Below are 27794 nucleotides of genomic sequence, written 5' to 3' on the forward strand. Positions count from 1 at the left end.
TCATGGCTACTGACATCTCGGTACCACGTGCACGCACAGACCGAATCTGCCATACGCACGGGTGTATAGCCGCACCCATTTCCAAAGGGTCCACGGAGTTGGGGCTTTAGTGATTGTCATTGTCAAGTGTACCATTTTTCGACAGTCCTCTGTCAGAGATTTCCTTCTACAGAAACTTGTTCTCAGTACCGTCAGGCGCGTTCAATATCCCATATTGCTTGAAAGCAAGACCGACCAGCTCCTCAGGAATGCTGGCGCAAGTGTCCGCGATCCAATCTGTGGCAGGCCAAGCTGTGTGGGCAGTAACTACAAGCTCTCCCTGCCTCATCCAGTCCAAATAGCGGTGCTTGATGCACTGCTATGATTACTTTCCTTTTAAAAGCAGCCTAGTACTGCTTTAGCAGTTCCGACATCGTGCGAGGCGCAATTGTCTGATTCCAATAGTGTGGCCATCACAATTTCAGCATTTTGAAATGGCGCTGAATACTAATAAAAAAATCGGAACTGCAGATCTGAGATGAAATTCTTTGGATCTGCATACAATATGAGGTGGAAAGTTGACGTGCTAGTATCCAGAAAAAAACCTCATAATGCATGGATTTTTATAACGCACGTTACATAGGAGCCAACCATTAAAATCTAGAAACAGGATCTGCTAAGATATAGAGATGGCCTTTGCAGCGCAGTAATACCTGTAGTAGTGGGCACCAGAACACAGATGAATTGAGTTACCACCCAATAAGTTGGTTGACTAAATTCTATTAACTTTTTACCAAGGCAGTAAACTTTGTTAATTCGACCCCGTTAATTTGGAAATTCGGTAGTTCATTGGGACTGCCGCCGTATTCCCGCCATACGCCCATGCCCCGGGGCTGGCATCAGGTAATTAGGATGGGGTCCCGAAGTCGCATTGTGTCTAGGTATGGTCTGTTCAACAAGCAATCATCCAAATATTCGTCCTTGGGGTCTCTACTGCATGCAAATTTCATTGTTCCCCACGCCCCTGGGATGTGCCCGTAACGGCAGGCATGTTTAGAATCGCCAAGCCCCCCCCATTGAGAAGCAGAGAGAGTTCGGCAGATTCGCAGCTGGCTGTTCGCAACGCCCACATCAGTTAGAATTTCAAAAATGCGATTATGCTTGGTGCTGTGACTCAGTGAATTCTGGCCCTCCCAGTGCGTCAGTTGAAAACCACGCAACTGTAGCACATCCACAGCCACACTTAGCCTCGAAAGAACCGGCATACTACACAGGCAGCTTATCGCTGCCTGTTGCTCCAGACCAGGTGGCATAAAAAAAAAAAAAAGACAGTGTGACACATGAGAGAATGATGGGAAAAAATTTGCCTTCTGAATAAGCTGAGAATAACCTTGTATCAGAAACTCGTATAGTAAAAGCTACAGTACCAGAAAAGGAATGTCTACAGGTACCAAACTTGTGCAGTATCCAATGGTGAAATGAATGATCATGACATACGTGATCCAAGTTGACCAGCGCGGAAACAGACGAAGACAAGAGAAGAAAAAAAACACTGACGACAGGACGGACCAACTCGCCCAATCGGCAATCTTGAGCAATCCAAGCTTTCAGCAGCCGCGAAAACAGACAGCACGTACCTTTCAGCTCATGTGCTGGGGAACGTGCCAGTGTCATCATTGTGGTGGATCGCACGCATAAGCCAGATTCGTTGACATCTGGGCCATCCATCCAACTGTACTGGTGAAGCTGTAAAACCACCAATGCTACTGCTAAGCAAGCTCAACAAAATCAGAAGGGAGAAGCTACAATGAAGCAAAGTACCTGCAATGCCTCTCTCTCTGATTCCGATTCCAAGTTCTTAACACTCTTCCTGCTTCACATTAAAGTACTTACTTTAACGAAAGGAATCCTGGCATGCAACCATGAACAAACTAGTCACACCTTCACGATGCTCTTGATCAACATCACGCATGAAGCTGTTGCATCACACTGTGCAGCAACTTGCCCTAGTTAAGCAAGCTCCCTAAAAATTTCACTAAGAAGGCTGAATTCTCAGAGCAATGAAATGTGCAATTTGATTGGATTGTACAGTATGGTACACTGTTAAAGGGAACATGCAGTCGCGTGAAGTTGACTTTCCGCGAGGCGCTGCTGCAGAAAGCTGGAAAGAATGCCGAGCTGATTATGGTCCGGAGTTTTTTTCCGGCATTCTGTCCCCTTGCATGGATCTCATTTTTCACACCCACAATGCATCGATTACCTCTTCTCGCTGCTGAATTGGCTTTTTCCATTCTGTGGTCGCGTTTTGTGCGAAATAAGCAACATTTTCCCTGAACTAATTATCCACGTGTCAGTGCCTTGGTTCATATGCCGCTCAACGTGTACTGTACGCGTTGAGTGGCATATTAGCCAAGTCACTCACACGTGGATAATCTAGTCCAAAGAAAATGTTGCTTATTTCGCACGAAACGTGACCTCAGAATGGAAAAAGCCAATTCAGCAGTAAGAAGAGGTAATCGATGCATTGTGGGTGTGAAAAAATGAGATCCATGCACGGGGACAGAATGCCGAAAAAAACTCCGGACCATAATCAGCTCGGCATTCTTTCCGGCTTTCCGCAGCAGCGCCTCACGCAAAGTCAACTTCACGCGACCGCATGTTCCCTTTAACAGTGTACCATACTGTACATCATTATCTCAAAACTTTAGACCAAAACACCTCTCCTATTTTCCTTCATACTTAATAAGATACACGCCTAGGATGCCCCAAGCAAATGAAGGGCACTAGTTCTTAGCACTGTAATGCCCAGGCATTGAAAATGTCCGATAAAAGTTACAAACTTCCAGGATTTCATTACTAACGGCTCCTTGAAGGCAAAAGTGTATAAAACCATGAGAGTCATTAAGAAAATAATGATTACAGCATATCTGAATTGAGCTAATTTCGATAATTTCTGAATGTCTAAGGACCATAATGCTATGTGCAAATACAGTAGCCGACAGGTAATTCGGACTCCAATAATTCAAACTTGTAGGATATTTCAGACCTCGATGAGGCACCGTCAGTCACTCCATAGAAGCGCATACATATTCGCGACGGATATTTCGGACTTCACAAGTCTGAAAATTTTATTTTTCGGACTTATTTCAATCGCCTGCGGGCCAAAATCGGCCATCATATCAGCTTTTCGCCGGCGCAAAAGGCGCCATCTTGAATTGAGGTGGATTTACGCTGCAGTTGGATTAGCTTGACATACTTTCGGTACCTCACTGTTGCCAGTAGAGGTCCCTGCAATCTCTGACACTTCGAGGTGGCAGCTGGATTGTCATCGCCGTCAACTTTCTTTTGTTGCCGACGTTGTCGCGGGCAGTTATCGCTTGTGCCATACCGCCCATACATTGAAAATTGGTTGTTGGGGGAAAGAAATTGTGCAGGAGCTATCTCACATCTCGGCGGGAAAGGATAAAGAAGGGACTGAGAGAAGAAAGGAAGAAAGAGGTGCCATAATGGAGGGCTCCAGAATAATTTCGACCACCTGGGGATCTTTAACGTGCACTGACATCCCACAGCACACAGGCGCCTTTTCATTTCGCCTCCATCGAAACGCGGCCTCCGCTGCCGGGTTCCAACCCGGGTACTCCGGATCAGTAGCCGAGCGCCTTAACCAATGAGCCACCGCGGCGGGTCTCATACGTTCGCCATTCGCCGTTTCGTCACTTGGGTTTCTCTGACAGCGTCGACCGAGTGGCACTCAGTCTTCACGATGTTACATCCGTTCGCCATTTTGTTATTGCGTCCGGCGGTTCCACCGCTTTGAGCGAAAAGTGCCTTATCTTTGTGTGTGTTTGACGAGCGGTGTGGTGCACACTCGGGTTGTGGACATGGCCCCACCGGAACCGTGAAAGAAGCAAGAAGCGTGGGAAGTATTCCAACTAAATGCAGTGACCTTGCTGCCTAGTGTGTACAGCGAAAGCACAACTTCGGCGCAAATATAGGCGCAACTCGTCGGCAGCAAGAGAAATTTTCCGCAAGGTAAAATCAGTGACATTTTTAAGCCAATTTCGTCTCAATAAAGTGATTTTTTTTGTACCTGACGGATTTTTCGGACTGTTCGATTATGTGGACCGTTTTTCGTTTCCGAAAAATCGGTCGGTGACTGTATATAGGCTTATATAGTAAATCAAGTGCAAAATGCAAAACGTCTCCACAATCTGTGAATGCAACATTACGACCATAAATTTTATGCTGTTCTGCCTTTAGGGTTAGCTTTCGCACAAATTTATCTTTTATCGGGCCTCCTGCGTCTCTGGCAGCTTACACTGTGACCCTGCTTTGAAAAATATATTGCAGAAGACCGTTACTCCAAGCATGCTAGCAATTCACGAAGTTACACGAGCAGAAATGAAAATTATTCACATTTTAATGCTCGGTATCACATTTTATAAGGTGTGTTTTGCGGGGTTAATAGCAATGTGTCTTGCAGCAGTACCAGAGGAGAACTTGCTTTGTGAGGCCAGGTCCTTACCTTGTCTGTATCAGCAAAGGAGGTGCAATTATCCTTTGTGACCTTCTTGAGGTGCTCCCCCGTGAGGTAAGCCATGATGAGACGAGTCAGTACGGTGGACGGATTTATCGTGCGGCCATTGGGGTCCACGCTCACATACAAAGGAAACGGTTTGCTCCCTGGGGCAAAAAAGGAAAGGAATTTTTGTTTCTCTAGGCTGTGTTTTCTGTCCTTTCTCCACACATAATTCAACAACCGACAAAGAAGTGTACAAACATTGTGAGCACAGGCAACTGCACATCGTCCATAATAAGACTGCAGAACCATAGTCATGAAAAGATAACTGCGCAGTCAACGGCTGAAGCTGGTTTTCAGCATCCACATGTTCACTGCATTAGCATTAAACAAGGCAACCTTGGAACATGCTCGTTTATTAAACACACTTGTTCAAATTTAGGGCAATTAAGAAAATAAAGCCGGTGCTGGTTTACTCTGTCACCGAGAATAACTGGAAGCATAAAATGTTTTGCATTTAAAAGCTGACTGTCATGCGACACTTTGCAGACACTAAGCGGACGAGGAAAAGGAAATGAGGGGGCTCGTTATGACATACATACGAAGAAAGCCAACGGTCACCAAAATCAAGGAGCACAAGAGAATGTTTCTGTCCCTTTTTTTTATATATAGTGGTGTTGATCAAACGTAAATTAATAGATTATCGCTGACAGATAACTGATTAGAAAGCAGAAGAAGAAACAACCACATGCCGCTGGTGGGATCTGCCACATTAACCACATTAAAAATAACATTACCATAAGCTACACTAAACCCGACAGCCTTCACACGCACCTCTCAGAAAAGATCCTGTGCCCACCTTCTTGACAGGCAACTCTTGCATGTTGAGCTTTACTCCAAGGGCTGCCAGACATATTTCGCCACTTACAACATTTTTTTTTCTAAGGCAGCTGTGATGTTCTGTGGGATGTATTTCCAGCTACTGTGTTTCCTCCTCGAAGCAACCCAATGCCATGCGGCAAAGAACTCAAGGTTCAGCGCTGATACAAGGATCTGGCCCTGCCATAATTGCCACCATGTAACAACATGCACCACATTTTTAATGCTCAGCTAAGCTCTGCACGTGTCATTAATACGCTCAGTAACTTCTCTTTGAAGAAGCGCTAACACTAGAATAGGGACAAGAAGACGGCACAATACAAGGTAATAAGACTTACTCATGGCTGACATTGAGGCCTTGTTTGTGACTTCGCCAAACAGGGTGCATGAAGCATTCAGAACGTAACACTCCAGAAGTTCTGCTGTCTGCATATGCAATTCAAGGAGAAAAAAAAAAAACAAAGCAGAGGAATTAAACCAATGCACTGATAATTTTCGAGGTGAGATGAGCATTGCTGCATCATGATGCTGGCATGATGCAGAGCTGTCAAGTGTCCTTACCAGCCTATTGCTGCAAAAATTTTAAATGCATTCCATGTAGCTATTTGTTTGCAAATTTAGACAAAATGAAATATAGAAACCTCAATCTTTCTTTATCTGAAAACACAAATCTGGTTAACATTTACCACAGCAGGCCACACAAACAGATCATACAAATATCAGAAATAGGCTCATGCTCTGGTCTCAACAAATCTGTGTACCAAACATACCAGTGCTAGCAGCAGAGGTTCAACAGGTGTAGTAACACTCAGAATTAGGAAATAATCTTGGTTGTGCATCGTAACTTGAATTTTCCACAACAAATATTTTCGAACATACCACGAAACGGTAGAAGCCCAAACTAAAATAATTATATTATGAGGTAAAATGCGTCTACATGACTTCGCAGAAGGACGTGCTCCCAAGCTGTATAGAAAAACTCTACAGTCGAATCCTGCTACAACAAAATTCACAGAACCCACAAAAAATTTTGTTGCAGTGAAAGCTCACTGTCATGAAATCGGACCAAAGCACTGATAGATTGGGTGGATAGTCCACGAACAACTAGGCATGCGCGAAAATAGTGTTTTTTTTTTGTTTAAAGTGAATTCGAAGCAAATATTTTGAATACTTCTAGCACACAGAAAAGGTTGAATAGCACAACAGGCATTTTCAAAATCTCGTATTTTTTTTACAGAAAAAGCCATTACATGAAGAAAAATGAGAGAATGCATTGAACCTTTGCCACACTCAGTGAAGCTGTGTTGACGTCCTGCAAAAATGACGATCAGAATTTGGGGGAGTCAACCTACGTGCGAAGCTGATATACAGTAAAAGCTCGTTAATTCGAACTTCACGGGACCGGGAAAAAAGTTTGAATTATCCGTTGTTCGAATTATTGAATGGCCTCGAAAAAACTGACAAGAACCATTTGCATTACGATTTATGTACCGTATTTACTCGCGTTACGAACCCACTCGCGTAATGAACCAATCCACCCCCGATTTTTTCCTAAAAACTTGAAGAAAAAAAAAAGCGTCAGTCGTTAACGCTTCCCTCCGTTTCAAACCGTCACAGTCCACAAAGCATTTCTTGGCAGTGCGACAAGATGCAGCGCAGCAATAACATCACGGTGTGTTTACCTTTTGACGTTAGCTCTAGCAAGGGGGAGAAGCGAACTTTGCCGAGAGCTAGCGCTTGTCCGGTTGTGCAAGCCTCATTTTCAGTACGTTCGCCTTAAGGGCGACCCACATGGAGCGAACTTGCGCTGCGGATTTTGAGCGGCGCGGCGTAACGCCGACGCACTGCCGCCGTGCTGCACCACAAGCGGCGGAAAACGGGCGGCTGCCGCCAGACCGCTGCCACCAGGATTTAGAAACGGCCTGATTCCATATGCTTAGTAAAATGCTGAAAAGAACAGCTGTGCATTTACAATTAAGCTATTATTTATTCAATGACGACAGGGGATGAATTTTTATTTGTGACCCCTTTCTGAACCAAAATAGCTAACCTGTTCGAACCTCCCGCGCTTCCCGACGTCAGCCGACGCGTAGTGGTTAAGCCTAGCAGCTTTGAAAACCCAGAAGCATTCTGAAAATCTGGCGCGTTTCATCGCTAAAATTTTGTGCTGCAGGCATCTTCAGACAAAGCGAAAGCTTCGTGTGACTTTTGTTTGCCGTGAACATGAGGCACAGTGTAGCAGCAACGATGAGTTCGTGGTGAAACGAGAAGCCGCTTCGGCAGGTGCGGCCATGTTGTAGAAGCGGGCGGAAGTCAGACGCGCGCCCTGACTGGTCCGCGCTAAGAGCCCACGTTGGCCGCTTCCAGCCAACGGCTGACCACCGGGCACTGATCGCGGCTGATCGTGTGCTTCTGTTGGCGAGCGATGGGTGGAAGGATCGACGATACTCACAAAGAAAAAAAATAAGTTTTTCGCATGTAATTTGTAGCGCCCGTCCGAAGTCATAGTCTTTCATGGGCGTTAGCTGGGACCGCATGAGCAGTACTTATCCGTATTTCAGAATTAACAGGGCTCGAATTAACGAGTATTTCGTTGCGAGTTTCGGAGGCTGCGCAGAAATGAGGGTAGGCAGCCGCCACAGTGGCCGCCAACCCCTACCGTCCGGCGCCGGTGATGGTGCCATTTAGGCTTTACCCACTCTTCAACAGTTTTATCTGGTTCCATCTTCTGCCCCCGTTTAGGACGTGCGCAGCCTCTAACTATGTGGAGGTGCTTTTTTTTTTTTGCCACGTGCTGTGTGCCAAGACGCCCAGACGTGGCGGCACGCAGTTCGAATTATCCGTAGCAGAACCGACTCGCTTTCGAATTAACGGGCTTTTCTGTACACAGATCTCTATGGAGCTTGGCCGGACCAAGTAGTGTAGTTCGAATTATTCGAAAATTCGAATTATTGAGGTTCGAATTAACGAGCTTTCACTGTAGTTTACTATTTGACCGAACACTTAAAATTATCGAATATTCACGCATGCCTATGAATAATGTTTATTCCAAAAATCTGTCAGCACTGGTCTTTCACTGTTTTTTGAATGGTGCCATGGCACAATCTCTGTCGTAGCGCACCCTACTACACTGGCTATCGAAATGTACACATGCATATATTTTTTTTCCGCGCATGTAATAAAAGCATTCATTTTTGTCCTGCAAGAGTTCATACCTAGACCACGCATGCTTTTGGCATTGACGAGATGTGCGTGTGCGCTCACGTCATCACGTTATGCAACTCGAAATCGATGCTTTGGGTTACGCGGCAGATATGCAGTTGCTTCAATTCTTCGAGGATGTTTTGTGATGCATGGTACAAACATACTTGCTATGTGTCAGTTTGTTGAGACTCTGCCTATAACCGTCGTCACACCAGTTACAGAGCAGTTCATGTACCAGGGGCACCAGAAAGAACAAAAAAATATCATGATGCATGCTTGCAGTGCAAATTCAAGGCTCGAACGTAACGAAACCAATCACAAAAATGGGAGCACAAGAAGAGGAAGTACACAGGACAGCGCTGTACATGTCGTGTACAATGTACCCCTCCCGTGGCAGGGTGTATATGAGTCAGATCGGCAGATGCGTGAAAGGGCTGCACCCATGTCTGGGCCGCACCCCCTGTTCTGAACTAGATAATTGAGCAAAGAAATACAGCTATAGGTCTTTTTTAGAATTCATGTATGGGCTGCACCTTCAAAGTTCACAGATGAATTTTAAAAAAAAGTGCAACCCTTAAACGAGTTTATACGGTAATAATTCTATGAAAAATGTGTCAGATCCGAAAAACCTCCTGTGTCCCTGTAGACAACGTAAGAACTGCAGCCTAGCTTTTAACAAGATTTCCATACAGTAGACGCGATATATAATTCGAACTCGGATAATTCGAACTTTCAGTTAATTCAAACAAATTTCAAAATTTTGTTTGGCTGGCTATATTTTCAATGCCTTTTAAAGCCACTTAATTCGCACCACGGATTGTCTTAAATTCGCTTAATTTAAACTTCTTGGCTTGTTTTAACGCTCTCGGCCAAGAAAAAGGGACGGCAGAAGTCGGATAAGTCAGGTTTGTGGTGCCGCGTGAGCTGAAAATTCGGCCCTCCCAGCCGTGCGACCTGAGAGGGGCTTTGTTGATCAGACTCACCCCGTCCGCCGTATAGTTCAATTTTCTGAGCTTCGCTATCAGCCCACGACGATATCGGCTATCAACCGCGCATCAGGGAGCCAAGGTCAGCTGCGCACCAGATCGGATGCTGATTTGGGCATTGCCGGTCTTTTCTTTTTTTTTTATAGGCGTCGCTCTGTTCCTGCACAAATGTGCACTCCCTTCACTTCCTTTTGAGTGGTCAAACGCCGAAAATGCGTGGTCATCAAGAGCTGCTCTTTGTGTGGTGGCTCCACTGCTACTGCGTCGCACCTGTGAAGGAGGCCTCAGAAGGCCTTACTATCTTGCCGCAGTTCTCCTTTGATAGTCATGACAGTGGGCAAGGAGTACACCATGACGTAATTGTGAAAAATCTTCAAAATTTACAGGTTCCAAATTAGGCGCCATGGCTCTTCTTACACAGGCGTATATGACTACTGCCCTATGGGCCTTTTTGGGTGCCAAAATAATTACGTATGTAAATAAATAAATAACTGGTGCACCATACCATATCACACCTGACTGCCAAGGGTGCGGAGCATTTACTCACCCTGAATTTGTCCAGAGCCAGACCCTTGGCATCTTCGCCCGTCACCACCTTGAAGACAGCAGAGGCCACAGCGGCCGCTAGTTTGGTCAGGTGTTCAGCTACTCCCTGCAGGTCACTTCCAGTGGAGTTCAGGTTCTGCCAGTTGTCAAGAAAGCTGTTGTAGTACCTGCAATCAACCAGAACAGCAACAGGCACCATGAAATTCACTGTGTGAAGACAAATGTTAGGCCTTTAACCTTTTCTGATATGCTCATAATTTCTAATAAAAATAATTGTTTGAAGAAATAAATTACAGTTCAACCCCTCAATAACGAAAGCTCTCAAGAACGAAATTCTCGCGGCAACGAAAAAATCTGGCGCCCACGGCAAACTTCCATAGAGTTCAATGCTTTTGCCCCCTCTTAACAGCGAAGAGTTTTTAAAAAGCAGTCAAGTATTAACGAAAGTTTGATGCAGTGGTCTGCAACATTCTTTCAGCACATCAGCCAGTTGGGAACAGAGAAATGGCAAAACTGCAGCAGCACACTCATCCGACAAGTTGGGCCCGTTCATTTCTGCCAACAACCACCGGCGTGGCCATTGCTGTTTACTTTCTGTCGGTTCCTTAATGATGATGATAGCAACGATTTTTTTTTTGTTCACTGAAAGCAGCTTTTTGCTAGCCCGTCTGTTGGCAACTATGCACCCACGTGACGACACCACCGGCCAACCAGTGAAGCATCTAGGCAGAGCAACAAACCCTTCTTTTTCTTGCTACCACGCCGACCATGCTATCTTGCCGTTCGTCTCGGGCACACCGAATTCGCAAGTGACTTGCTTGTGTCCAGTGTCTTTTCTTTTTTTTTGGCCTGTCGGAAATAAGCCGCCTCCTGTTTAAAAGCACAAGTTTTTGACGCTGCAGGAAAAGTTTGCAATCATCGCCGAAGCTGCAAAGGGCAGAAATAAGTCAGACATTGAGGAGGAATTCAGCATCCCGTGCAGCTCTTTGTCTACGATACTGAAATCCGAGAACAGCATTGTGGCAGCACTTCAGAACGGCACACGCGCAGAACAAGACGGTGGCAACGCTGGTCTACGAAGACGTCGACAAAGCCGTATTCCAGTGGTTCCTTGACAAGAGAGCGAACAAGATGCCTTTGTCTGGAAGCCTTCAGCAGCAGAAGGCGATTGACTTCGCATGCATTCTGGGGCACAACTTTAAGGCGAGCGCTGGATGGCTAAGGCGATTTAATGCACGGCACTGCATTGTTGCCAAGGTGTTGTCGGGGAACTCTGTGAGCGTCGACGCTGAAGCAGCATCGTCCTGGATGCAGGAAAGTTGCGAAAGCATAATGGATGAACACGAGCCCTCCGAAATTTATCATGCGGGTGAAACTGGCTTTTTCTATGAAATGTTGCCATCGAAAACGCTCGACCTTAAGGGACAAAAATGCCATGGCGGCAAGCTGAGCAAAAAGCGGGCGACCATTCTTTTGTGCTCAAACATGGACGAATCCGATAAGCGTCCCCGCCTCGTGATCGGCCGGAGCAAGACTCAACGGTGCTATAACAATAACCGACGGCTTCCGGTCGAGTACATAGCTAATCAGAAAGCTTGGATGATGCGCAATATTCTCCACCTGGATGGAAGCCTTTGATGCGGATGTGCGGAAGCAGGGCAGGTTCATCTGCCTTTTTTTGGATAACTGCAGTGCCCACCACATCGAAGACATCCTAACAGGCGTCCGTTTGATTTTTTCCGTTTCATGCTTTCGATGTTATCCGGGCTTTCCTCGGCGACCACAACGACGAAGCTATGCATAGCTTATCAAGCTGCGAAGCCCAAGTCGTGGAGCTCCTGCACAGCAATGTTGTGCTGAGCAAAATAAGTGATTTTTTCATTAATTTTGGTTCTGTAAAGTAATGGGTGGCTTAGTTGTCCATTTTCGCGACAACGAAATTCTTGCGAGGACGAAAATGTTTTCCTTCCCCGGCGGTTTCGTTATTGCGGGGTTCGACTGTAGTTCCACTTTAAATATAAAACACCCACTGCTTATTTTCTACAGGCACATATGAGTAAAAACCATCGCAATGGTTGCGAAATCACACCATGCTCCTGATGAGAGAAGCAAATTGGCACTCGAGGGACCATGCAATCCCTTAATCCTTTTTCATAGCAACAGACAACATGAGGAGCCCAGAATAAAAAAAACATGATAAAATATAAAAACAGCCCTTCGGATAATGTCAAAGCACACACTGCCAAGCTCACTGCTTCGAGAGGTGTCATTTACTGCATTAGCTCGCTAACATAAAAAAACACCACAATTAACCTAAGAACGTATATAGTGCTGAAGAATGCAGCTTCGGACCGGTCAACAGCCTCAAACCGGGAGACATTTTTCTTCAACTTCTAAGAAAGCTTGCATGAATCTTAAAGGGGCCAGGAAAAGACACCTACTGAGGTTAAGTAAAGCAGAAGAGTGATAAGTATTCCATCACTTGTCACCGCATCGCAAAAATATTTGAGCTAGCTTCAAACACCGAAAATATCGGCAATTAAAAATGACATTCCCCCCTCGACTCATACACTCCAGCGCACCCAAAAAAAAGAAAACAGGTTGGGACCACGTCCCAACCGTGAATACGTCACGCGTTGCCACCCACTTTGTTTACTTCCGGTGGGCACACCCATCAGTGCAATTGCTTGCATACATTTCACCGCTGCCATTGCGAGCGCATCAAGGACTCAGATCTCAAGGCACGACTTCTGCAAATGACCACTGCGATAGGCTTCGAACCCTACAAGAACGCCCTGAGCAAGAACTGACTGCTGAATGCCATCGATGGCAGCAATGACTTGTCGGCGGGCTCAGGGGACTCGACCGGCACATAGGCCGACTACACGTGGCAGTGCAGGGACATCATTCCCCTTCCCTTTCAGTTCAACCACGGCCGATAGCCACAGAGATGACTACAGAGCAGACAACTGTTCCCTTACCACAAGAGCAGCCATGACGCCATCCTTGCAACTGGGATCCCGTTGCCCTCCATGACATCACCATAGTGAGAGACACATCAATTGACCCGCAAATTTTAAAAAACATGGTTTTTAAAAATCAATAACAAACCGTCCGCTTCATTCCAAGGACTCATATTTAGTGTGAATGCTCAAAGCATTGGTTTTACACACTGAACACATTTACCAAAAACTACGAACCCATTTCATGCCCCTTTAAAGAGGAATTACTCCCGTGGTTCACGTTTACAGCTGTGCTTTTACAGCAGAGTCTCATAAATTTTAACTTGTGGCTTCTTCATACAGTTGCTGTGAAGCCATCAACATTTAGTGTATTCAAAAGGCTCCCCTCAATTTGAACTGCACACAATGTGAACAAATTTTCAGCTCCCTTCACATTTGAATTACTCAGAGTGTACCATATTAGGCCTCCCAGAAACATTTTCCTTCACAGCTAAACCACCTAAGATATTAATAGCCTGCTCAATAAACCACCAACTCTTGGAGCATTTGCCATGAAACATTGGCAGCATTAGGTTTTAGCTAAGGCTTGCGAGCTTTGCTACCACATGTCAGTTTCATACTTTCTTAAAAACCACAAGCAACACTGCCACCAAGCACTCTATACATAGACAGTACCCGAACTTCAATACACTGAGGTACCTGTTCTGGAACTGCCTGTCATGGTTTGTGATGACCACAGAAGCTATTTCTTTGTCTTCCTTCAGGAAACGCTGGACTGATGACGGAGGCAACGGCTGCTCAGAGGCCGATGTCTCCACTGTGAGCTTCAGAGGCTTGGCTGTAGCGGCTTTCTTGATCTGTTCAATAAGGTTGTTGACCTGACAACAGACCAAGCAAAAAAAAAATGCATGAGCTCGTGAATGGCCAAGCATGTAGAGTCTAAAGATCCTTTAGCTTCAAGCAGCACCGGATGGCAGCTGTGTTATTTATGCACATAAAGAGAAAATGACACCAATAACTGCAACTACTGTCAGCAGAAAAAAAATTGCAAGGTGAAAAGTATTTGGTATCACTTCATTATGATTTGATTTATGGGGGTTTAACGTCCCAAAGCGACTCAGGTTATGAGGTACGCTGTAGTGAAGGGCTCAGGAAATTTCGACCACCTGGTGTTCTTTAACATGCACTGACATCGCACAGTACATGGGCCTCTAGAATTTCGCTTCCATCGAAATTCAACCGCTGTGGCCAGTATCGAACCCACGTCTTTTTTTTCTGGTCAGCAGCCGAGCGCCATAACCACTGAGCCACCGTGGTGTCCCCACTTCATTATGTGCACAATGCACAAATAAACAAGAACAACAGATGAAGGGAGGAAGCAAAGGTGAGCGCAGACTCTCAAATAATGTTTTTCTTTTTAAGCTCAACCTTAGCTATTTCCATAGTAATCTGTACACAACTTAAAAGATGTTTCCGTAAGCACACTTTATTTCAGGAGGATAATTCAAATGCACAGTTCTTTATACCGTTAAACATTCTTTTACGCACAGTGCACAAAGACTAAAGACTACTTGCGACATATACCATGAGATGCGTTCTCTTGTTTCTTTATTTTATATCTCCCACAGCACCACATTTGTAATGTCAGCTAACTACAGGTTGTGCTCGTCTCTATTGTGCTCCATGCAGCAGTTATATTTCATGCAATAGTATCTTGTACGGTTTGCCATTATGCTGCTCTGCTTGTGCCAGCTGCTATATTTTTTTGCATAAACTCTCCCAAATGCTGCACAATTCTTAGTGCCACTAGTGCTGCTGTATACTAGGGATACCGTATATGTCTCGCAGCACAGCGAACTGCCAGCTTTTAATATACACGCAGACAAGTAAAAACATTTTTGCGTGAAACAACACATCAGTGTCTCTGTTGGAATAAAACATGCAGCGTGCTTAAGTGAAAGGACAACTTGTGATAAGCACACTGCTTCTTTTAGTTGAACTGAGCATCCGTTTACATTTAGTGTCGGGACGTTTTGTTTGTTGAATGCCTTTGTTTTACTCCACCTCTTATGACATCAATTTTCTGTTACGAATGCACAATTCGTTTTCCTTATACAGAGTATACCCTACTCCTGTTATGCCCACAGAATGCCGACAGTCATCAAAAGTGACACAGATAAAATGAACGAAGGACAAGCTACACACCATATGCAGCGTAACCCCATTAGAGAAACGGTGCTCACCGTCTGGTTCACGTCAGGATAGTCTGTTGAGACAGGGTCAGTGTGCAGGTAGACAGTGCTCGAGTTGCCCAGTGGCGCCACCTGGCTCAGTTCGACAAAGTGTGAGATGTGCTTCAAGGCCAATGATGCTGGCTGCACCTTGCCAGGGCTGGGCGGGTTGGCCAGCGGGAACTGCCCCGTCTCCATGTCGTACACAACTCGACTTGAGCCGATGTAGTCAAACGCTTCCTGAAAATGCCGATGATGGCAACACGCAGTGCAGGTTGAAAATGCACAATTACCTTGAAGGGGCATCTGAAAATGCTCTCTGTTGAGGATAATCCTCAAAATTACTAACAGGCTAGGAGGTAAAAGGGCACGCCGAGAGCAGCATGCATAGCCCCCCCCCCCCCCCCCCGTTACTCATCACCCATGATGCAGTAAAACCTCATTAATTCCAAGTCACTGGGACTGCGAAAAATGGTAGAATTAACTGGGTTTGCAAATTAACCATGCACAGTAACAAAAAAAACGGGAACCAGGGAAAAAATCTGACTGCAGGAATGCACTCCCTATATTAAAGAATTTTGCAACTGCCATATACTGGAGCATAAAAGTCTTCTCCAACTTGTAGCCTGTGCTAGCCAAAAAAAAAAGGACTCCAAACACAAGTTGGTGCACGCAAGCACCCTTCACCCACCCTCCTCTTGCATTGTCTGGCTGCGTTGTTTTGTAGCTTCCGCAGGATGAAATTGTGGCGCACGTGCAACTCAATGCAATAAACGCCTAACAATGAGATCACAGAGACAGCAGTCAGAAGAAAATGGAGAACAAGAGTAAAAAAACAACGCTCCATCCTGTATGGCCCGACTGACTATATACAGCGCCTATCCAAACTGCAAACAGTCCTGCAGTTTTGGATTGCGGCGCAACGCACGCCTTGAAGATTATCGGAACTTACCTCTTGCAGCGATCGCCCAAGAAAGCGACCGCCAGCGCAAGCAACAAACAATTGTCTTTAGCAGAACCAAGCTGCACACGAATTAACTTTTTTTGATGCCTGGAGCCCCATGCATCCCGCTGTAAATGGATGCCAGTATGGCGCGCGTACTATTCGCCGCTTGTCCAAAACTACCTCAGGCTGACCCCCGACATCGCATGGTTGCTCTTCCGAAGAACGATAGACTTACACACGATGGTACTAAAGTAATCAGATATGCTGGTAACCTTAACCTTCCAACCCCCACACAAAACAAAAAAATGGCGATGGTTCAGCTCTGCTTAAACCTGGAGTGACGTGATAACTACAACTGGCCAAGTAGACTACTTTAAGAAGCAACGCACACGTTTTTGCGCAAGCACTGAAATTACTATCTCAAGTGGGCATTTTTATCAATGGAACTTTTGTCACGTGACCAACCACGCGACGAACCACGTGATCAGCCCCGGCGCCGCACCGCCAGCAGCTGCTCCGCACCACGTGACCAACCACATGACAGCGTGGCGATGCCGCCATTCTGAAGGCTCGAAATGCTACCGTAATGTAGCTATCACTACAAAAATGACGCAGGCTGAGGCTGGTGTTGGGCACAGTCAACCCGTTGTGGGTACGCAGCAAGAAGGGTTGCATTACGTGACAATGCTGACCGGGGCGCTTTACGTATCAAGCAACAGCAGCGATCTGAACTGCCACTTCGCGGCTCCAAGGGGCAGTCACTTCATCAGTTTGCGGAGAAATCGGGATCAGGGATTCAGGCGTAGCAGCTCAGATCTTCTAATTAACTAAGCTGGTGCAGGTCACCACTTCAAGTTATCCGGTCAAATTTGCATTAGACATTACGGGACCGCAGAAATTCTACAAATTAGCTGGGATTTCAAATTAACACAGTTCAAATTAACGAGGTTTTACTGTATGTACCACCCTGAATTTACCAACACACAATGCATTTACTATATTTGCTTACATAAGGACTGCACTCACTATTTACACAAATTAACAAAGGTTTATTAATACACTCGATATTGAGGAGGCAACGAGCCAGTTCAAATAAAATGACTTTTACTCAAGAGAGTTTGATCAACTGATTTCACTGCATAAATTTTTCCTGACAACACACTCTCCAAATTTTTGAAAATTTTTCTGGGAAAGAAGTGCATTCACTGTGAGAATAAATATGGTATGCATACGTCAATCTCCAGCGAAAATCTGCCCCGTATAAAGTTAACTCCTCATTAGCACAACCAATAAATGCCAGCCACACGTCTGGTGCCAAGCATACAATCTTAGTCTGCATCTTATCAGTGGGAAATCACAGCCACTCAGCCAGGGAGGCCAGCATGTCAGCCTGCTGCTAATTATACTTCAAGCTATATCTTTGCGAAATATCCATGCTCAAAATGATCCCAAAGTACGAAAAAAATGAATACTTCAAGATTCACACAGCTGAAAAACAAAGCGCAAGCTCCGAAATGATGTTCCACTTCACGCGATCGAAATCCCAAAATTGTTCTCCAATTGCTGCCATTTTAATACCGCTTGAAATCTCGTTTCATGTCCTTTCATTTAACATCTCTCAAGATGGTATCACAACTGTGCAGCCGAAGCTAAAGGAGTTTTCTCACAACTCTTGTCTCCTTTGACTCAATAAGTGCACACAGACTTCAAGCCTCTATATCTCCATTCTTGATTTTACAAATACAGTCTCTGCCTTACAGGCCTTTTCTCTGGTTTGCCTTAGACAACTGAAATGAGCTTGGTACCAATTTATTCGGGAAGAGAAGAGCTGTGCGGTGATGCTATCTATATACTGGCTTTTACATTATTCGTTAAATTTAATTAACCGTTTTTCAAAATTACCAGCCAGCCCATTTTGGACGTTCTATTCATAATTCTTTTACCAACATACATTCACCAAGTCAAGTGCAGAAACAGCATCACCGCACAAAGTGTATCTCGGGCAATTCAGTTCTGTAAATAGTTTCAAAATAATTTATAACCATTTTTTTGGTTAATGGCCTGTAACAAAGAGAACAATAAAAATCATGAAACTGCTTATAACTCATATTCTAATTGTGCTATTCAAACTCTGATGGCATATTTAGACTCTACATAAAAAACTGATTTTAATAAGGATTCTACCTTAAATAAAAAAAAAACAGTTTTAATACCTGCATCCCCCCCCTTAAAGGGGCTCTGAAACGCTTTCCCAGGAGAGCACATTAACTCACTTAATCACTGCACTGTTCTGCCATGAAAACCAGAGCCAAATAATACTCTTCTACACGCAGCAGACAACCCACAATCACGCGTCAAAGTTGGCGAGCCCTTCCCAGCGACTTTTTCATGCTCGCACCCTCCTCCGTCCCCCGCATCTGCGTAGACAACGTGAGAGGTGGCCATCGGTTAGATTCTTTCAGATGTCAGGCAGCTACCGTGGTCGCGGCAAATAAGCCGCTTAGCTCCGGCGGGTCGGGAACCTCCGCTCCCAGAGGGGGGGGGGTTGGTGAAGGAGCGCCTACCTTCCAGCGTGCAAAAAGTGACGAGAGGAGAGGGAAAGGCGCGAATACGCTGAAATTCAAATTTTAACTACAGATAACTCAGCTCCTACAAAGCGCATTTAAAAAATCCTTGCTGGACACTATTCGTGAAGCGGCGTGCTTCAATATCCCAGGCATGCCGCAACTTTATTAGAGCCCCCTTCACAGCCTCTTTAAATGCGAAGAAGCTGAAGCTATATCTGCTGGGTGCAGTCATAGCCTTTTGAAGATCCAGTACACTGGAATCTATTGCTGCTGTGACCAAAAGAGAAGTACTGAGAGCCCTTACACCACAGTTCAGTTGGCTGCAGACTTAATCGTAGCATCCTATACTCTGCTTCTCGATATCAGTAGTGCCGCCTACCCACACATCAAAATTTGTGCATGCTGCACTTACCTTCATAGTTAAAGTAAGCAATACAAAACAGAGAAAGCAAGAGCTAATGAAAAGAACGAAATGAGCATCTGAGAAGAAAGAAATAGGCTGGATGGAGTGAACAATGGCATTCTAAAAGACAATATGCACAACAATGTTCAAACAATTGTCTTTGAAAAAGAGGACATTATTTCTTTTGCTACCACACCATAGGACACTAATGATCAACGTTTTGAACATGCTACCAAAAACTCAAGTTGGCGCTTCTGGACAAGCTGCGTCATCTAGTTCACTTCTACGGCACAAACTCTTTGGTATCAGTTTATGTTTTCCATTTTCTAAAACGTGCGGACGTTGTGACAAATTAAACTTCGACCACTCGTAGTGTGCCAGTTGGTTATCCTGGCATCCATTTCATAAAGGTCTGCACACAGTTTCACACACACAACTATGGCGTTTTTTTTCCTTCCGATGTATAACCAATAGGCTACAGTACGAAGCATTAAAATGCGTAATGCATGTGGCACTTCATGAAGAAACAATATTTATTTTAAAACACTCAATATCATTCACTTTTTCACAGAAGCGAAAGAGTTCATGATGCTAACAGTGGTGCCCAGCACACAGTGATGAACTATGTGCACGGCAAGCCTCAAATTTACAGGCAGGCTTACTGGCAGTGAAAAAAAACAACTGCCATAACAACATAAGCAGTCACTGAGCAGAAACTGGGCATTTGTACAACACATGTACCTAATGGATAAAAGTTACAAACATTGCAGTGTACTATGGTTACCAAGAATTTTAGCACAAAACAAAACTGCGCCATTGCAAACCTTAGCATTCGAGCTTACTTTTTCCTGGCCATCAAAGAGACTATGAATTGTGTCCTCCAATGCACATTCCACATTCTATGTTACACCAAATTCTTTCCATTAAAAGATTACCTAAGCTTTCAGACATAGCATTTTTCATTGGAGTACTCGTGAGTGCACTCTTTCTCACGATAAGAAGTCATAATTTGGTATCTTGATACTTACCCCATTGAACAAAACAAAGAGGACGTTGTTCTTCACAAACTCAGGCTTCTGGGCCACCTTGAGTTGGTTGAGCATCTGTGCCGCAATCAGCAAGGTGATGAAACCAGATACCGATGAGTCGGCACCCGGTGCAATGCTGTCAAACATTGAGAAGGTGTCCATCTGAAAAAACAGTTAAAAAGGCCATGACTCTTTTGTCAATAGCAGTACTGCGTGATGGCTTCCAGATTTGCTAGTAATTCACATGCCGCCATCTAACAAGCGAGTTAGGCCACACCTTTCAATGTGCCAGTTCATGCTTACTTTAAATAACTTACATGATTAAGTGTCAAAATCACTCGCTATAATGTATAATCAGTGTTAAAAACTTGTGGTGAAGGTACTGATATGAAGAATGTGGATTTGCCAAGGCTTTAAATTGTTTCAGCATTAATGTCAGTGCAGTAAAACCTCGTTCACACAGTTGAGACTACTTATAATGGCTGTACTCTTATAATGGCACACTCTTATTACGAATGAGGGCTATGCTACCATCAGGTTAATGGCACTGTGTCCCAGATAAACTAATGAGGCTGTGCCAGTCGGTTGTGGCGACTATGGAGGTGTCAACTCATCCTTGAAGTAAAAAACTGGCACTTCCCGCAAGCACGCAGATAGCGGAGCCAGTCTTCCGGGCCCTATGTCACCTTCGCACCACACCTTGAAATGGAATGGAAGAACTTACCCCAACACGCTCTTCCATTGCAGTTATTACGGAGATCTTGTAGCAAGCACAAACATACTTCAAGTGAAGATAACACGAAACAGTACCATAAAAACCCACATATAATACGTAGTTTTTGTCCATATTTTACCATGTCAAATTTCCGCTTCATATTATATGCAGATCCAAACAATTTTTAGCCCAAATCTGTAGCTTGCCAACATTTGTGCTTACACAGGTTTCGTTTTTCGTGCACACACACATCTCGCCAGCCACTATACCCCTTCGGCTCCAGTACATCCCTTAAAGGTGCACCAAAGAGGAATCAACTCGTTTTTTAACCGTGGGAACTCATCTACATCTTCCGAGCATTCTTACAGATTTCAAATTATTGTCCTGTGCGAATTCAACGTCCCGGCTCCTGCCTTTTTTGTAACTCAACGCCAAAGGTAGGAGGAGTCAACCAACACGTGGAGTGCCTTTCAGCCAGTCCCATGGCAGCTTGCCGCTCTGCCATTGGCAAAGTGATACGTAAATCAAGGAGTCCACACATATTTTTATTTCCGTGAGCCTAATTTGCGACTATGTTGTCTGCAACTTAAACTATTTATTCACAGAAACCTAAAAAACAAAAAAGCAAAAGCGAAGCTGGCACGGGACTGGCTGAAAGGCACTCCAAGCACTGGTTGACTCCTCCTACCTTCAGCGTAAAGCTCAAAAAAAGGTGGGAGCCGGGATGTTTAATCCGATTTAAATTAGAGAAATCGGCCGCGCAGGGCAATAATTCGAAATTTCTAAGAATGCTCAGAACGTGCAGATCGAGTTCCCGCGGTAAAAGGCAAGTTCAGATTCCTCTTTAGTGCACCTTTAATCAAATCTCAGACATCTAACACAGTCAAACCCAGATACATCGAACTCAAAGGGGATCGCGAAATAATCTGACACAGTGAAAGCTCGTTCATTTGACCCCCGTTAATTCAGAAAACTCAAATCATTCAAACTGCCGGTGCAGTCCCACCTGACACCCATGTAAATCTATGGCGTTGGATGATAGCTAATTTGGAATAATAATAATAATAATTGGTTTTTTGGGGAAAGGAAATGGCGCAGTATCTGTCTCATATATCCTTGGACACCTGAACCACGCCATAAGGGAAGGAATAAAGGAGGGAGTGAAAGAAGAAAGGAATAGGTGCTGTAGTGGAGGGCTCCGGAGTAATTTCAACCACCTGGGGATCTTTAATGTGCACTGACATCGCACAGCACATGGGCGCCTTAGCATTTTTCCTCCATAAAAACACAGCCGCCGCGGTTGGGTTCGAAAGCGGGTACTCCGGATCAGTAGTCGAGCGCTCTAACCACTGAGCCACCGCGGCGGGTAGCTAATTTGGATGCTATGGGTCTTGCACTGGTTCATTCAAGAGGTGTCCTAAGAGAGGCTGTGTCCATGTATGACCGGCATCACATTTGATCGTCCAAATAGCCCTGCTCAAACCTAAATTGCATACTACAGAGTCGCCTGTGCACCTCTGACGTGGGCAATGGTAGGCATGACAATGAATAGACAGCTCCACCACCGACAAATGTTTGACTGCTAGGTTTCAGTTGTGCTTTCATGTGCTTAGTGTGAGCCCGCGTCGACGGCCCTGTTATGCAGTATCCAGGTAAATTTTGCACAGCTAGAGTTCTTTAATGTGCAATGACATTGCACAGCATATGCCATATTCACTCTATTCTAAAGTGCACCTTTTTTCCACAAAAAAAAACATCCAAAGATGAGGCACACTAGAATAGAGTATTAAAATGAAAATACACTAATAATAACCTATTGTCATCTGCATCACAAAATGGAGGCTTGGTATTGCTTGTGCGTCGCCTATCGCTGTCATGGGAACCAATAGGCCTTGAAAGCATATGAAGTGTTCCGACAGCAAGGCTCGGAACTTGACTTGGGTTAACATGGAAGCGTCAGTCAGGAAGATGTGCCAAGTTTTCCAAGTTGAGAAAGAAGATGGTATTGTGTGCAGAGGCAAGTGGCAATCGAGCTGCCTCACGTGCACTTGGTGTTCCTTGAACTTGTGAGCATCATTGGCAGGAGCCAGGAGACAGGATTTTTGCCAGCCAGCTGACATGGAATGGTATCAACACCGCCAAAGAAGTGCGGTTTACAGAAACACCAAACAACAAGATAAGCGTGCCTCATTGCAGAACTTTGCCGGATTGGTGAAGGATGCATGGTGCATGATCGCGGCTGCCATGGTCGACAAGGTCTACAAGAAGAGCAGAATTTCAAAGGATGAAATGCTTTGGGCCATTGCGAGTGACGAGAAGGCTTCCAACAGTGACAGTGAGCGATGATTATCCTACTGTCCAGATAGGGAAAGGAGAGTAAGGCAGTGGCGCCATTTACTTCATCGCAATGTTACAGTGGCTGCAAAACAGGTTGGTTGCTCCAATTGAGAAGATTTCTTTGTTTATCAAAGCATAAAAATCTTGTGCGCATAACAACCGAGGGCATGTTAGAATCGAGTAAATGCGATAGTTTTATTTTTTGCATTTCACTTCCTCTGTCATGTAGCCGCCAAGGCTGTCATTTGATCTTGAGACCTTCATTTCAACAGCCAGACGTCAAAACCACCGAGCCACTCCATCATGTGACAAAAGGCACAAAAAATGCTTCATCCACAAACTGCACGACACAGTTCTAGATATGCTTACCCTTGCTCCTACAATGACCACAGAACGATTGGTCACTGGCTTTTCACTAGACGTGGCATACAGCGTGGAAATAACATTCCTGTCCGTCAGGGGATCACAGTACCGCACTGCAAAAAGAAAGATAAAAAAACAATTTCACAAGCTTTGCTGCACATTGGCGACAACATGGTGCAGTCATAAAGGAGCATCAGTTCTTCACGCAACTGCACCACAACAAAACTGCACAGGTGTCACGAAAATCGGCACACACCAAATAGCTAGGCACAGTGCTAACAAGAACACGCCCACACAAGCCGCCGAAAGAAACAGAACGACACAGAAAAATCCTCTGATAACAATCAGCAGAAAGTTCGCAGCTTCATGCGTGTTAAACGATGCACTCTTCACTTTGCCCAGAAGCAGCAGATCTGGCAGAAGAAATGACTCAAACTTTCTGGAAGATGTTGCCTCACATGACCAATGGCGATGCATGATCTGGAGGGAAGGTGAGAGACCGTTTCTACAGTCGATGTTAAGTGTGTGCTCATTTGCTTTGGTGCGAAGTAACTAACAGATGCAGCACGCCTACTACAAATGATAGACTATTGGTTGCAGAGGCTAGCCCGTGCTGTAGTTTGGTTGCTTGGTGAAAGCGCTACCACACGACTCTCGGAGTTCAACACCATTTACGAAGCCCACAGGCCTGCAAGGAAGCACACACCAATCCGCGGGACTCACCTCTGTGATTCTCTGGTCGTTGGGACTGTCGCAGTGCCCAGTGAGATATACGTGTTTCTTTGTTCTAAGATATCTGTATCGTAGCCTCTGTCAAATATTGATCTGCATGTGTTGCATTATTTTGTAGGACACTTTGCATGTGTTCTTACGAGTGTATCATCTCTCTGCTGCATAAAGTTTGCTGTTTAGTGAATTTTGGCTCCGACCCATTCTCCAGCTTGTGATCCACAAAAGGTGGGCACCAAATGACCATCCCCTTTTGTTACTTGGCAGTTGGATCCTGGCTAAGTTTGTCATGCTAAATCGAGGGCAACTCCTGCAAGACCACAACCACCACCCCATGCTCTAAGGGTGTATAGGTACGCACACCACCTATGTGTATGGAGACAACAGGCTGTGCCAGCAGTCATGCAAACAACCCACAAGTGCAGGGAAGTATGTCGTCTTACATGGGTTCATGGTGACCAAGTTCTCACTCCGTCTGATGCAGGTGACACTGTCCTTGGCAGCACTCATCCTGCTCCTCAGCTGGGCCGCACAAAGTGGCCATATGCGTTCATGCTTCCCCTTCGGTGGCAAGTTGTGCTCTTTGAAGCACTACAATAAAAAAGGATAGAAAGAACCAGGGTCTTGTTAGACATCAAGAACACCATCGTGGCATGCCTACAATCATGCCGACAAGAACAAGTTCATGAATAAGCAGAAGGGGAGTAGCATCCATGTTATCAACTCTGATGCTGGAATCTGTGTGATTTTCTCAGGTACACCCCTAAGAAAACAGCGTAACAGTAATAATAAAAAAATATACTGCAAGGCCGTTTAGATGGACACGAGGAGAAAAGCACCTTCAGTTAATTTAAATGAGCTGTGACGCTCCCTGTTGAAGTTTTCTTCATAAGCACTGTCCTCATTTTCCTTTTTCATTACGGCTACAATGACTGGGCATCAAACCGAAGACCTTCAAATGTAGCTACCATATTTGAGCTATGCGAAAAAAAACAGCTACTATATAAGCGTAAAGGTTCTGGTTAAAGCTAAGTGTAGGCCGTGCCCTTCATGGTCATCATTTGACTGCGGATATGCTTAAAATGCAGAAATAGATAAGTGGTTCCTTCAAAATTTGAGGTGAAGACAGAAAAGTGCTAGTGACTTCAAAAGGTTTGGTTCATGGGGGTTTAACATCCCAAAGCGACTCAGGCTATGAGAGAGGCCGTAGTGAAGGGCTCCGAAAATTTCAACCACCTGGGGTTCTCTAACATGCACTGACATCGCACAGTGCACGGGCCCCTAGAATTTCGCATCCACTTAATTCGACCACCGCAGCCGGGATCAAACCCGCGTCTTTCGGGTCAACAGCCGTGCGCCATAACCACTGAGCCACCGCAGTGGCTACTTGAAAAGGCTCTCACCTCTGAAATAAATGGAGCACTGATACTAAACATCACTGAACTTGAGTGCCACAAAAAGGAGACAAGCTGCATCCAGAGTAGCACAGACATACAGTTTCATATCCCAGGCACTTGTCAGGGTTCAGCTTTGCCCATTCTGTGCTGGTCATCACCTAAACATGCATAGTCAGTCTTCTCACTTTAATTATAACAAAACAGTCCTGTAGCGTAACTATCTAGATCTTACATAAACATGAGCTGACACAGTGCTGATACCAGGCAACAGAGTAACAAACAAAGAGCAAACAGAGAAACAGTAAGGTTAAGTTTATGACGGAATCACTGCCAAACATCAAACGCAGTTGTAAAGGCCTTTCCATCAGGCAAGGAAGATGCCGAAACACTTTCTCTTTGGGCTGCTGCAAACCTGAGCCGCTGCCGCGTCCACTGCATCAGAGTCAGGTATATACAACACCCCAGCAAGCAATACGGCGACACCTGCCTGGGGGCCCTTACTGGAGAGGTCTATAGGACAGAAATCTCACCTTGCAGGATGCTCATATCACAACTGCTATTTTACAGAGGCTGAGAAATATTTTATTTCTCTACCTGCCAACACTACTTCATGCCGGCAGTTTATCTGTCAAGCTACCCACCTTATCGAGAAGAGAGTTCCAATTAAAAAGTCTTGCTGCAGGACAATTTTCTACCTGCATAGCTTGACTTCAGTGCAAGCCAACAGATGCGATGTGACAATTTTAAGCATAGATTTTAATGAGCCAAGTATTACATCGTTCCTAACAATGACTAATAATGGCCAAAATGCCTCTTCCAATATAGTATGTAGTAGCTCGCCAAACACGTCAGCATCAAGTCTAATTTAAATAGCATTCATAAAAGACCCACCTTGTTAACAATAATATCGATGCTTGTTTCATTGTCCACCATGAAGATAGGAAAGTTCCAGCGAGTGAAAAACATGTCTGTACCAGGATTCTTAGGATTCCAGGAAACTTTCTTGCAACTGGCATACTGGTTGTAGTCAGCATAGAGGCCTGAAATGAAACGTTCATCAAATTTCCATCCTACATGCAAAAAAATCATTTTTCTGCAAAACTAACTACAGTTACCCGAAAATCTTAGTAGTGCTTTTACTACTCTGTTAATGCACACTAATCAGACTAGTAGCTTGGCCAGCGATCACCTTATTAGATATTACAGTGAAAAACATGTAACGCATTTAGCTTTAGGCAGCCCTTCACGATATGTTATGCTACTGTATTTTCCAGCACGATTTTGATGTCACGGAGGTACAGTAATGAAGAGCTTGGCACAAGCTCACCAGAGCCATCATTTGGGCACGTGCTATCCGGCGAAAATCCTTGTTCTGGAAGGTCTAGGCTGCTCCGTAGCACAATCACACCAGTGACACGGCCGGAATCTTGAAGCTTTGTCATGTTACCCCTGAAAAAAAATAAATGAAGAAATGACGGACTTCAGAGTAATCGACTGTTAGGCGAGTTGGTGCATCACTCCATGATACAAGGCGCAAAAGTGGACAGGACGAACTGGCGCCTGGTCCCTGTTCGCTCGTAGTTCATCCCGTCCACTCTTGCGCCTTATAGCTTCGAGAAATGACGGACGAATTGAAATTTATGACACCAGTTCTATCCCTCTCGAATGAGCTCTAATGCTCAAAGTCGGTCGCAACACGCTTAAGATGCCAAAACGCAACTTACATGTTGAAGAAATCCGCACGAAGAGCAGCGATGTACTTGACGCCGCTGTCATCATCAAGGATAAACTGGACATCATCTTCGCTCGACACAACGTGAATTACTCCAACGTTCCCGCGCCTGTCAGCTGAAGAGAATAATAGACAGAATAGAAGCCGATAAAGTGAAAGCGTCAGCCCAGGCAGATGCCACGGTCTCTGATAAGAATTCTTATCTAATTAGCTAGTGCCACATTGGAAGGGCGGACAGGAAACTAACAAAATGCACCTTTTTTCTTCAAG

At 44.9% G+C, this 27794-nt stretch overlaps 1 protein-coding gene across 1 annotated transcript in view; it reads right to left on the bottom strand.

Moving 5' to 3' along the window:
• The window catches only part of Nct (Nicastrin), a 38624-nt gene that overhangs the window by 10291 nt on the left and 539 nt on the right, over positions 1 to 27794 (bottom strand). Inside the window, exons 3-14 of the mRNA XM_077626847.1 lie at positions 27517 to 27640; positions 27120 to 27241; positions 26684 to 26832; positions 24839 to 24986; positions 23673 to 23779; positions 20252 to 20413; positions 15320 to 15547; positions 13776 to 13954; positions 10115 to 10280; positions 5716 to 5803; positions 4505 to 4662; positions 1617 to 1725 (exon numbers count right to left, since the gene is read on the bottom strand). Coding sequence (XP_077482973.1) covers positions 1617 to 1725; positions 4505 to 4662; positions 5716 to 5803; positions 10115 to 10280; positions 13776 to 13954; positions 15320 to 15547; positions 20252 to 20413; positions 23673 to 23779; positions 24839 to 24986; positions 26684 to 26832; positions 27120 to 27241; positions 27517 to 27640 — 1740 coding nt within the window. The remainder of the gene's footprint in view (positions 1 to 1616; positions 1726 to 4504; positions 4663 to 5715; positions 5804 to 10114; positions 10281 to 13775; positions 13955 to 15319; positions 15548 to 20251; positions 20414 to 23672; positions 23780 to 24838; positions 24987 to 26683; positions 26833 to 27119; positions 27242 to 27516; positions 27641 to 27794) is intronic.

Source organism: Amblyomma americanum, chromosome 6 (assembly GCF_052857255.1).
Source record: "Amblyomma americanum isolate KBUSLIRL-KWMA chromosome 6, ASM5285725v1, whole genome shotgun sequence".
NCBI classification, from domain to species: Eukaryota; Metazoa; Arthropoda; class Arachnida; order Ixodida; family Ixodidae; genus Amblyomma; species Amblyomma americanum.